This window comes from Salvelinus alpinus, chromosome 19 (assembly GCF_045679555.1).
Source record: "Salvelinus alpinus chromosome 19, SLU_Salpinus.1, whole genome shotgun sequence".
NCBI lineage: Eukaryota > Metazoa > Chordata > Actinopteri > Salmoniformes > Salmonidae > Salvelinus > Salvelinus alpinus.
The window spans coordinates 51,273,740-51,286,233 of NC_092104.1; the positions used below are offsets into that span (position 1 = coordinate 51,273,740).

Genomic DNA, 12,494 nt, shown 5'->3' on the forward strand with positions numbered 1-12,494 from the left:
AAAGTCCTGACTGCAGGCCTGTACGTCTCCCTCTAGGTTCCACCTGCCATACTTAGCGCCCTCCTGTGTTTACAAGGTCCTGGCTGCGTCTGGACGTTGGAGGGGCCTCCTGCAGTAAGGGGCAGCTGCTGCAGCACCACAGCAGGCAGATAGAGGGACGCCTCTGCCAGTAAAAGTTGATGGTCACAGTAAAATCACCGTAAAAACACTATTTCCCTTTTCAGGGCCCTAATACCCCTGCCTCCGTCCAGACCGCACATGAACATGCAGATCGGGCAGACGCCACAGGAGCCCGCCCCACACATTACATCAGGCTTAATGGTGTGTATGATCCTCGTCCCCTCCCCACTCAGTGTCAGGAGCCCTAAAGGAGTTACGGTTAAGCGCCGTGGTCTGGACACAGGCGAGAACTCATTTAATCACCTTAGCATACACTCATATGGGCCTTGGGAGAAGTAGGAGAGACCCAGAACCATAAAACTGAGCTGGGATATACAGATGGAGGGACAGCAGAAAGAGGAGGGAGAAGAACGGGGGAGGAAAATTGAAAAAAAGGGAAATTACAAAAAGAGTGGAAAGGAGAAGAAGGTCTAAAGAGGACAGACCAGCACCATAAAGATGAGGGAGGATATACAGATGGGGGGACAGCTGAAGGAGGAGGAAGTAGGAAGACATTTAAAAAGAGGGGAGTGTAAGTAGGGCAGAAAGATTACTTTCTGCAGTGCTTTACCATTAGTCAGGAGAGGTTGATCTAGAATTGGGGACGAGACAGAGACCTAAATTAGCTGGTTGTAGATCTGGACTGAGGAGGAACAATCTTGGCTTAAAATGAGAGTTGAGTATGCAGTTTTCACTTTTGAATTTCATACCATAAATCTCAAAACTTTGCGTCCCTCAAGCAAACTTCTAGGCCTAACAATACCGACCATATTGATAAATTCTACTAAACTCAGTAATATATATATTTTTTTAAAGTCCTCTCACTGTCAACTGCGTTTATTTTCAGCAATCTTAACGTGTAAATATTTGTATGACCATAACAAGATTCAACAACTGAGACATAAACTGAACTAGTTCCACAGACATGTGACTAACAGAAATGGAAAAACGTGTCCCTGAACAAAGGGGGGTCAAAATCAAAAGTAACAGTCAATATCTGGTGTGGCCACCAGCTGCATTAAGTACTGCAGTGCATCTCCTCCTCATGGACTACACCAGATTTTTCAGTTCTTGCTGTGAGATGTTACCCCACTCTTCCATCAAGGCACCTGCAAGTTCCCAGACATTTCTGGGGGGAATGGCCCTAGCCCTCACCCTCCGATCCAACAGGTCCCAGACGTGCTCAATCGGATTGAGATGCGGGCTCTTCGCTGGCCATGGCAGAATACTGACATTCTTGTCTTGCAGGAAATCATGCACAGAACGAGCAGTATGGCTGGTGGCATTGTCATGCTGAAGGGTCATGTCAGGATGAGCCTGCAGGATGGGTACCACATAAGGGTGGAGGATGTCTTCCCTGTAACGCACAGCGTTGAGATTGCCTGCAATGACAACAAGCTCAGTCCAATGATGCTGTGACACACCGCCCCAGACCATGATAGACCCTCCACCTCGATCCCGCTCGAGAGTACAGGCCTCGGTGTAACGCTCATTCCTTCGATGATAAACGCAAATCCGACCATCACCCCTGGTGAGACAAAACCGCGACTTGTCAGTGAATAGCACTTTTTGCCAGTCCTGTCTGGTCCAGCAACGGTGGGTTTGTGCCCATAGGCGACATTGTTGCCAGTGATGTCTGGTGAGGACCTGCCTTACAAGCCCTCAGTTCAGCCTCTCTCAGCCTATTGCGGACAGTCTGAGCACTGATGGAGGGATTGTGCGTTCCTGGTGTAACTCAGGCAGTTGTTGTTGCCATCCTGTACCTGTCTCGTAGGTGTGATGTTCGGATGTACCGATCCTGTGCAGGTGTTGTTACACGTGGTCTGCCACTGCGAGGACGATCAGCTGTCTGTCCTGTCTCCCTGTAGTGCTGTCTTAGGTGTCTCACAGTACGGACATTGCAATTTATTGCCCCGGCCACATCTGCAGTCCGCATGCCTAAGGCACGTTCACGCAGATGAGCAGGGCCCCTGGGCATCTTTCTTTTGGTATTTTTCAGAGTTAGTATAAAGGCCTCTTTAGTGTCCTAAGGTTTCATAACTGTGACCTTAATTGCCTACCGTCTGTAAGCTGTTAGTGTCTTAACGACCGTTCCACAGGTGCATGTTCATTAATGGTTCATTGAACAAGCATGGGAAACAGTGTTTAAACACTTTACAATGAAGATCTCTGAAGTTATTTGGATTTTTATGAATTATCTTTGAAAGACAGGGTCCTGAAAAAGGGATGTTTATTTTTTTGCTGAGTTTAGATTCATATACCTTTGATACAAATGTGTCCCATTCAAGCATTTGGCCGTCATTGTATATAAGAATTTGTTCTTAACTGACTTGCCTAGTTAAATAAAAGGTTAAATACATTTTAAACAGGCAAACTGTGCCTTAAAAACACTTCTAAATCTCTTCCTTTACAATTCCCATAGACATCATCTCCCCACTTTTCCTCTGTTTCGATCTCAACTCTCAGTACATATCCATCTTCACGTAGAAAGAGCCAGGCCCATCTATACTGAACAAAAATATAAACGCAACATGTTGGTCCCATGTTTTATGAGCTGAAATAAAAGATCCCAGAAATGTTCCATAAGGCACAAAAAGCTTATTTCTCTCAAATTTTGTGTACAAATTTGTTGACATCATGTTAGTGAGCATTTCTCATTTTCCTAGATAATCCATCCACCTGACAGGTGTGGCATATCAAGAAGCTGATTAAACAGCATGATAATTACACAGGTGCACTTTGTGCTGGGGACAATAAAAGGCCACTAAAATGTGCAGTTTTGTCACACACACACAATACCACAGATGTCTCAAGTTGAGGGAGCATGCAATTGGCATGCTGACTGCAGGAATGTCAACCAGAGCTGCTGCCAGAGAATGAAATGTTCAGTTATCTACCATAAGCCGCCTCCAATTTGGCAGTATGTTGAACTGGCATCACAACCACAGACCACGTGTAACCACACAAGCCCAGGACCTCCACATCCGGCTTCTTCACCTGCGGGATAGACTGAGACCAGCCACCGGACAGCTGAGGAAACAGACCTTTTGTGGGGAAAACTCATTCTGATTGGCTGGGTCTGGCGCCACAGTGGGTCGGCCTGTCGTGCAAGTGGGTGGGCCTATGCCCTCCCAGGCCCACCCATGGCTGTGCACCTGCACCAGTCATGTGAAATCCATAGATTAGGGCATAATGACTTTATTTCAATTGACTGATTTCCTTATATGAACTGTAACATAGTAAAATCATTAAAATTTTGTTTATATTTTCGTTCAGTGTAGTTGTCAACTAGCATCTAGTGGTCAACACAGTGGCTGTCAATAGCACATCATTTATCATTCCTGACCCTCATTCACAGCTCCTCTGAACAAGGAGCTAGGGTTGAGGACATGAGCTTCAAAGACACAATATGATTGTACCGAGAATAAAACGGCAACAGATAAAAACAACACAATCAAAACCGAGAAACTGAATGGGAGGGGAGAGAGGGTTTGTTGTGGGAAGTGCTTTGCAGTGGAAGCCTCTTCTTATACCCCTGGTGCGCTCCCCATCTTTCCTGCTGGGATCAGAGATTAGGAAAGCGTAGAACGCTCCGCAGGCGCCTCTCGGAATGCTGAAAGTGTTGGGAATGGAGTTCAGGGCCGAGAAGAGATGTGAGAGCCCAGCAGGGTGAAGTTTGATGTCCGAGTTGAAATGGTCGCCATGTACCTTTGCACAGGTGTTTACAGAGCAGTGGAGAGCAGGAGGATTGCATTGCCAGGGCTTGGTGGCCTGCTCCCAGCACAGAATCCCCGCTGGCATCTGGCTGGCACATGGCACAGGGATGCCAGTCTGCTCCATGTTCATGGAGCCTCTTTAATAAGTGCTGTCATTCCACTAAAAACTGATTTATGACTGCAAGAGGAATCTTCTGGAAGAAAGGCAATCCATTTAACATCTTATCTCCCCTATAGAGGGGGACTAAATGTTCGCTTAAGTGTTTTTCCATTTAAATGACTGTCTACAACAGCTTACAGGCAACACTATAAATTCCCGGGCTTTTAGCGGTACCCTTCATCCTTTTAAGTAGCGACAACAGTGACCACAAGGAGACTGGAGAGAGGGGCACAGAGAAAAGAAAGAGGGAAGAGTGCTGCACATCAAGTACTTTTGATTCCCTATAAAATGTCCCTCTTAAGAATGCTTACTTCTCCAAGCCAATTTAATGCGCAATCTCAATCGATTCAAGCTCCTGAAAAACCTTTCAAATACCCTGTACCTCGAGCTCTTAAGTCTCTGCAGGACATCAAATAGCCTCTCCTTCTGGCAACACATTCGCTCTACTCTTATTCTTTCTCCCCCTCTCAGTGCTGGAAATCCTTAAATAGTATCTGAAGACGCGAGAGGCTTCACCATCTATTAATTCTGCCGAGTCATTCGACTGCCTTGCTCATGCATTTGCTATCTACACTTGAAGCGCGTATTTTCAAACTCAATTCTTCCTCTCTTCATTGGTTCACCTATGTAGGAACATGCACTTCCGGCTGCGTGATGCGTGGGTGCTTGGCCCAACAACTTTCCTGGGACTTTGAGAAGTCTTTGCTCCAGAGCCTTGGTTCTTTTGGAGCGGGTGGACAGGACTGATGACCAAAACAGAGTGGACACAGGGCAGTCTCTGGTGGTGGTATGTGGCTGGACGGAGAGTACAGTGCTTGCTCTGCCTCTCCCTGTAAGTGAATTAGCTCCAATGGAGAGAGGGAGAAAGTGCTCAAAAAAATAAGACGTCCTCCTGAAGTCACACCAGCCTTCGAAATAGCTGACCCACTTGTAGACACACTTTAGATAACTGCCTGTCCTCGATGTTGTAACCTATAAAGGTTTGCAGTATATACGCACGGGAGCCTGAAGATGGCAACTCGTCTGCTGCTGCTACTACTGCTGCTGCTGTTGCTGAGTAAAGTAACCTGTAAAACCTTGGGAGCGGTAAAGAACGTGGTCATGTGGAACGCTACAGTACATGAGACAGCTGATGTATCGAGACGATACACGCGTATCTTCATGACACACCACTTCAACTCCATTACCCCAAGCAAGAAGAGGGAAAACTTCAGAAAAGCAGTCCTTAAGACTTACGCAATAACATAATATATGCAAGCTTTCTTCATCGGCACAATCTCCAATTCGCCCGTGTTCCTTTCAGCGATGACACTCAAGGCCAAGTATAATGGGGTGATGACACATTTGTGTTGCATTAGGCCCCGAACCAGTGGAGGCAATTACAGGGGGCCATTTGAATGTACATTATGGAAACACATTAGTAAGAACAGCAAACAAAGACTAGAGAAATTTAATGAGAAAAATATATACACGAGCCTATCTTTGTATGGGCAGAGGAATGCATCGCCCACTAAAACCCATGTCAGAGTGATAGAAAATTAATGATTGCGATGATGAACCCCACTCTCAGTGCTTTTTCCACTGCTTAGCTGTATGCAAACATTGTGTGATGCCAGCCATATAAATGCGCGATAACAGAACCCCTCCACTAAGACCAGCCCGTTACAGCCTTAACTAAATGATTAAGTGACCATTTTGGTCCATATGTGCTTCGCCACACTGTACAGACAAACCTTTTTTGTACGAGTAACTCTGAAATTTAACCTAATCGTTAGGCATATGAAATGAAAGAACACAGGAGCACACATAGCCACGGACATTTAGTCAGTCACATCGTGTCGTTTCCAGATGTGTTCTTAAAATCTAGTTAAGCTGTCATTTCTTTTGCTGTCTAATTTGTTTTGCAAAAAGTAAGCCATACTTAATATCGTGAGGAAAATGTGAACACAACATGTGCTATCTGTCTGTTGATGTGCACTGTGTGTGTAAAGGAGTATGTAGCTTAGTTAAGAACCATATCCATTGTCATTGTGTGCATGTGAAGTGGGGAATGTTTCCAGAGACAACAAGAAAGACAAACTCACTATGCTTTTTTTGTTGCTATTATAGAGATGCCTCATTTTAGGCAGTCATCTGTTAAGTCCCGTGTTCCCAAACGGTCCCAACACCCTCGGCCAGGCAAGTTGAACAGAACACTGGGCCGGACCCATAGCTCTCATAGAATAGACAGCACTTCACAATGGGAGTGAGATACCGCTGAGGCTGCTGAATGTCTAAGACATCTCCAAAAGGAAAGATCTATGGGAGGCCATATTCCATTTGAAAAAAGACAGATGCTAAACGGCAGGGGTGCCTCAACAGTTCCATTTGGATCTCTGTTCTAGCAGAGTGATTTGTGGACTCACCTCTGGTCCAAGAGGGTCAGTCTGCGTAGTTCGGTCAGGTTTTTGGCAGGTGGGCTTCAGGGCAGCTTTGGCACTCTCCTGCACGCAGAACACACAGACCAACGTCAGAGACGGTCACTCATACTACGGCCCAGAGTTCTTCCTGGTCAGGTCATGCGGTGAGGAACAACTCCCAGCCTACATTACATCATAGTTAGTGCCAGGAGTTTGTCCTGACCATGTGGCTTGACTATGAAAAATCCCATAACCTAGTAGTATTACTACTACTACTACCTCTTTTTAGTGCATGCGGTTTAAGAACTCCACATGCCAAAAAAGCACCACAGAAAATATTTCATTCCATCCAACAAACCCCTAAAATCACTGGGGCAGGAACGTTTTTTTGAAAGACATGCAGGGAGGATTTCTTCAGCAAATATTGAACCACGTTACCTCGCAAAGTGCACCAAAAAATAAAAAACTGACAGGGAGTGCTGGCCAATGTGCTGCAAGGTCTTACTCGGGCAAAATGAATGCTTCTCAGTGGACAGATTTGGCTAACGAGCTACCGTTTCCTTGAAAATACAGCCCTTTTTTGAGGGGCTGCTTATGATTCCGCTGCAATGCTGCTGGTGAGTGTTACGTTCTGTTAATATCAATTCTACCAATTAGGGTTCAGAAATCTGAGGCATATGTCCTGAATTTAAGTGAGGTATGCTGTCGCAGCAGACATGGCTGGTGTGTGCAGCATGCAATCTGCCGGAGAGTGAGTATCGTCACACCAACCGCGCCAGATTTCAAACAGTACGGGGGCTTCCAAAATCCCTCGTCTTTGGCTGAGATCCTCAATTCACGAGGAACCTGATTGATTGGGCCATCCTTATCTGAGCTGGGCCAACAACACATTGCTCAGTCTGTGTTTTCCTATGGACCATATGGTAGTCTGAGGAGAAGGAGAGAGGAGCAATCGGTACCTAGAACCAGAATGTGCAAGTACACAGATGTCAAAACGGGAACCGGCTCTATGGAGCATACTGGCGGCACCAGGCATGTGACATAGAAAAGACGATGTATGAAGCCTCCGGAGCAACGTATCAAATTATATTCTTTCTCAGTGCAATATATCAACTTGACAACAGCTCTACAAAACCTCCCAAAATACTTGACATTCCAGTCTTGCATTTAAAGCATTTTGGGTTTTGATCCGATTCCAACATTCCAAACATGATTTATTTGTTAAACTTTTTTGTAGCTTTCTAAAATTTGGTCAAAGCAGATTAAAATTAGCATTCAACAACACTGTACTTTTCCCCTTCATATTTCTCTTTCATTTATATTAACGACAGGGAGAGGAGAGAGCAATGCTGCATGTGATAGGCTGGAGAAAGTCATAAACAAGAAAACAAATGGGTGGGTGGGGGGGTTACTACTATTAGAAGAGTCTCCTCAGTGCCCTCTGCTGTTGTCATGGACTCCCCCACTTCACTCGCTCGTCGTCATCATCATCATCCACACTAGTGGTGAGTAGCTAATATTTTTTGTTGTTCTCCCTGTATGTCAATCTAGCTCCTAACCATGTAATGCATATTATCCACAGTCTGTGTGTTTGTCTCTCAGAGCAGCCAGTCCAGGACACTCAGAGGAACTCCTACAAGCAGAGATGCTGTCTGTGTGCACCGTGCTGAGGTGTTCCATACCCAAAAGGAGCTGCTATGTCAATCGGACCAAGTTGTTTCTGTTTTGCACAGGCAACTTTGAAAGACAGCACTTTTGCATCCCGTATCCCATTCTGTATTTAATTGTACTCTATTGTATCGAAGTGATCTGAATTTCTAAATGGAAGACGACACACAAATTCAATGTTCAGACAGTCTTCTCAAACATTGTGGTAGCGCTACAGTACGTCTCTCACCAGTTCAGCCTGCAGTCGGAAGATCAGCTCATCCTTCTCCCTCAGCTGCCGCAGCAGAGCCTCTTCCCTCCCCGGCTCCTGGAAAGGAGTACAGACAAAGTCACATACAGTACTTCAGAAAGGGAATAAGTTAGGGGAGGTGAACACTGAGCCACCACAGCACTACCCTAGAGTTGGTGATGGCTAGAATGTGGATTTAGAACACAGACCACTGTATTATGTTACAAGTGAACAGGGAGGCGGAGAAAGGAGTGAAAATTGTGTGGAGAGTACATGCAAGGACTCCTCTGGTAAACTATGACCGCAGCCATTAAAGAAAGGGGAGGGAGGCACTTCCAAAGACAGGAGAGGATGGAGCAGGCCCTAGGCAGGAGAGACCATGGCAGGAACCATACACCCACTCACACAACCAAGATGGCCCACTTCAAAACGCCCTGGTCGAGAGAGAGCGAGCAAGAGCGAGTGAGAGTGAAACAAAAGTCCACCAACACGGAGCCAAGAAAATGGCGTATGGCACGGCTGCAGAAAAACTAGAACAATGTGGCTGTGAGTTACATAAGGCAAGTTGAGGCCAATCAATCTCTTGCCCAGAACCCCCGGCAGATACTTTGTGCAAAGGTCCTCAACCCTTGCTGCGCTTTCTCAGGCGGCCATGTTGTTTATGAAATCTGTACTGATTGCTCAATGTGCACTTTGGATGAGTTGCCCTTACTGATGTTCTGCTATAATGAGAGCCCTGGCAGATCCCTTCAAAAGAAAGGTAAGCTCAAGGCAATGGATGGGCAACAACATTATAAGACCATTAGTCTGTTACCAAACTATCATACCATGTGTTCTAAGTAACCCCATGTTGCAAACTTGAATTGGCTTAGTTCCTTCTGCTGCTTTATGCATGTTATTTATTTTCTTTGGGTTTCTCATACAACCTCAAACGTCTCTGTCAGTCACTGTTTTCTGACCCACTGTTACTGCGCTATCCTTCTTAACAGTTTGTTTCTTTCTGAAATAGACCTTGCTATGTACATGTTCAAACTAAATGTCAATATTATTAGCCAGATAATGCCATGAAAGCCTGTGTTTTTGTCCCCCTTAGGTGGGGTCATGTCCCGAGGAGGTCACAGAGTAAACAAGGAAATGAAATACCCTCTAAACCTTCGCCTGAGGGGAATCCTTAATTCTGTCTCCATTAGAGATGTTCAATGAGAGGCACTTTATCTCTACATTACCATAGCTAGGACCTCTGTGGGGGTGGGGGGGTGAGAGAGGGAGAGTGAGAGAGGGTCCCAGTCCCACAGACTCGCAGGGGAGCACAGCAGCACACTACCCTCCATCACCCCTATGAATAAACAGAACATTACGTATGCAGCATCTCTCCGTCCTCACAATTATCCTGACCACCCAAGGTTAACAGAGTTGGGCTCAATGTCTGTATCAGGGTTGGGCTCAATTTCAATTCCAAACATAAATATTTTCATCAGCGATCCATTGGAGGAAAATTGTCATTTCAATTGACTTCCCGAATTGACTGAATTAAACAAGAACTGGGGGGGTTGAATGTTTACAGCACATGTGGCCGGGCCATGACAAGAAACAGCAGTTGGCACAGTTGCCAAAGCTGCCAAAGTTTTCTAAAAGTTCAGGTTTATCTGCAGGCTTATCTGGCCTCTGGACAGACTCTCAGAAAGTGCTGCCTGTCCTGCCACCTGTTTGTACAGAGACAACACAAAAGTGTAGCGTTTGGGGAAAAGGTTATGCGGAACACATCAGGCAATTGATGAGCTTGGCATTTCAATGAGATCGCCTCCACCCGAGGAGGAGCAGTGAAAAAAGCTGTGCTCTCCACGGGAGCCGCTTTCCGAGGGCGCTAATTATAAAAAGGCAGGGATAACAAATGTTCCCTAAAGGAAGTTTTTGCTCAAAGTAGGACAAGGAGTGACACGGTTTCGTCTCAGGTGGGTTGCGGGGCTTTATTTTTAAACTCAGATTTTTCTGGAACGTCAGGACGAGACCCATCCGTCTCCCCTGTCATCCAACACAACGTCAGATGCATGGGCTCCTATTCTCAGCTCCCTCCCCCTCCCTGCGAAGAGAAGGTAGGAATGGACCAGAGCGTCACACAGCGCTCTGCCTGTGCAGTGTTACTGCTCTTGCTGGTGCCATAGTTCCATGTAGGTCAGTAAGGAGGACACACACACACACACACAGACCTAATTTCCACTCCTGTGCTCTCCGCCCCAAAAGCGCAACAAAAACTCTGCCACCCGCCACCAAACTAAATCCCCTTTTCCTCAGAAACCCTGACAAAAGCCCATTTGATAAACCTCCCCTGCCACCCCAAGACTTTCCCAAAGGGATTAATGAGATCATCTCATTGAGATCAAATTCCACTGATGCTATGGCTGAGAAAGACTCAGCCCCGTCAAGTTTCTGTGGCACTTTAAGAAGCAGAAGGACTGGAAAATGTTCCTGGGCATGCCGAGAGAAAGCAGGCATGAAAGAAGATCTAACTCACAAACAAATCACTTTTAAAAGAACTCTGCGGGTGGTAGAAAACACTTCTGAATGTGTTGAGGCTCGAAAAAGCACTACTTGTACATTATACAGCATGCCATAGATAGGTAGCGGTTGTGGTTGAGCCTTGCAAAAGAGAGTTGTTAGCTGTAAAATCAGTTACCTTTAGGGGCAGTGACTTCTCACTACAGGGGCTGATGGGGAGAGAATGGAGGCTGCTTGCAGGACTTGTGTCAGTGCTCTGAGGAGGGAGAGAGAGAAGGTGACATTTAGAAAGAAACTGAAGCTGAAACTGAAGAAAAAAAACATCAATAACATGAACACATTAAAAAACTGTGACATTCACAATTTCGAAATGTTACCATATTATTTTGAGGTGAGAGGATAAAATATGTCACAAGAGATAGGAATGTGACTAAATACACAGCAATGGGTAGCTGAAACATGAGCTCTTAAAATAACTTGCTGCCTTCTTGCCATTTACAGTGACATCAAGACTATTGTACAGTGACTATTCTGTCACATGTAGATTCAGTTGTACACTTATCTATTAACATACCTCAATACATAGATTGCCCAAACTGGGTAATAATCGTCATATATTATGTGTTTGGATGCCCCCTTTCAGAGAAGCAGTCCTAAAAGGTGCAACGTAGTCAGACTAGTCCGGCCCGATTGTGTCAACTTTCATCAATGTGTATCCCACATGCACATCCCACATGCAGGTTTAAGGTCTACATTTTTCTACAGGCTTGCGTGGAAATGTCTGAACAATTAAATAAGGTGCAATTTCGGCATGGCACTGCCCTGAAAGCATTCATAGACATGCTTTTCTCCTTATTTGAGGTGCCAGAGCTCAGTGACCAGAGATGATAAATTAATAACATGGCCCTCGGCCCATTTCGATAGAGTATTTAATCATCATATTCAAATTAGGAAATGTAACGCTTCAAATGACTAAAGGCTTTTTACCCCTTTAAACTTGACTTTCATAGGTATTAGGAGCCTCTGAAAAGCATGCGGTGCAATAAGATTATTTTGGCTGAGCAGAGATGCCCCGCACTGCTGTGTTATATCCAATATTAGAGCGTTTTATTCTGGATGTGGAGAGGATGAAACACCACAGAGCGGGAACGGAGAAGAAAAACCGCCAGGTCTCAATATCACGAGGTCAAGCAAATAAAATGCAAAGTAAATAAACAAGTCATTCTTATTTCTTGTTACTGAGCGGTCTTGTTACATACGGTGATGGAAGGCAGCGCATTTGCAAGTTAATGAGAGTACGGAGTCAGCAGAGAGGGCAAACAATTTCCTCTTCAATATTCATGTTCTTCTGTTGTGTGCTCCTCTCTGGCCCTTCTCCTGTACAGCCTCTAATTGTTAATGTAGACTTAATTTTATCTGGCTGATGGGTCTTTTTGAGAAAACGCAAAAAGATGAACGAATAACAGAGAGAATCAGACAGTGCATCATTCGACTCGCATTGTGATCTTTTTGTGTTGGCTTGGATCTCAGTTTAAAACACAGCAGCTACTAGCAGGTGCTATTAGGGGGAGATGACCTTCAAAGCAACATAGGGTGTTGTGAATTACTGCTTGGCCAGCAGTGCCTAATGTCTTGTCACCAAGGAATATAATCATTCTGCTACTGTT

General features: G+C 45.2%; 1 protein-coding gene across 2 annotated transcripts in view; it reads right to left on the minus strand.

Annotated features, from left to right (window-relative positions):
* ccser1 (coiled-coil serine-rich protein 1) overlaps positions 1–12,494 on the minus strand; it is a 106,578-nt gene that overhangs the window by 59,244 nt on the left and 34,840 nt on the right. For both annotated transcript variants that reach the window (XM_071353974.1, XM_071353975.1), the window contains exons 7-9: positions 11,006–11,083; positions 8,332–8,409; positions 6,441–6,518 (exon numbers count right to left, since the gene is read on the minus strand). In XM_071353974.1, coding sequence (XP_071210075.1) covers positions 6,441–6,518; positions 8,332–8,409; positions 11,006–11,083 — 234 coding nt within the window. The remainder of the gene's footprint in view (positions 1–6,440; positions 6,519–8,331; positions 8,410–11,005; positions 11,084–12,494) is intronic.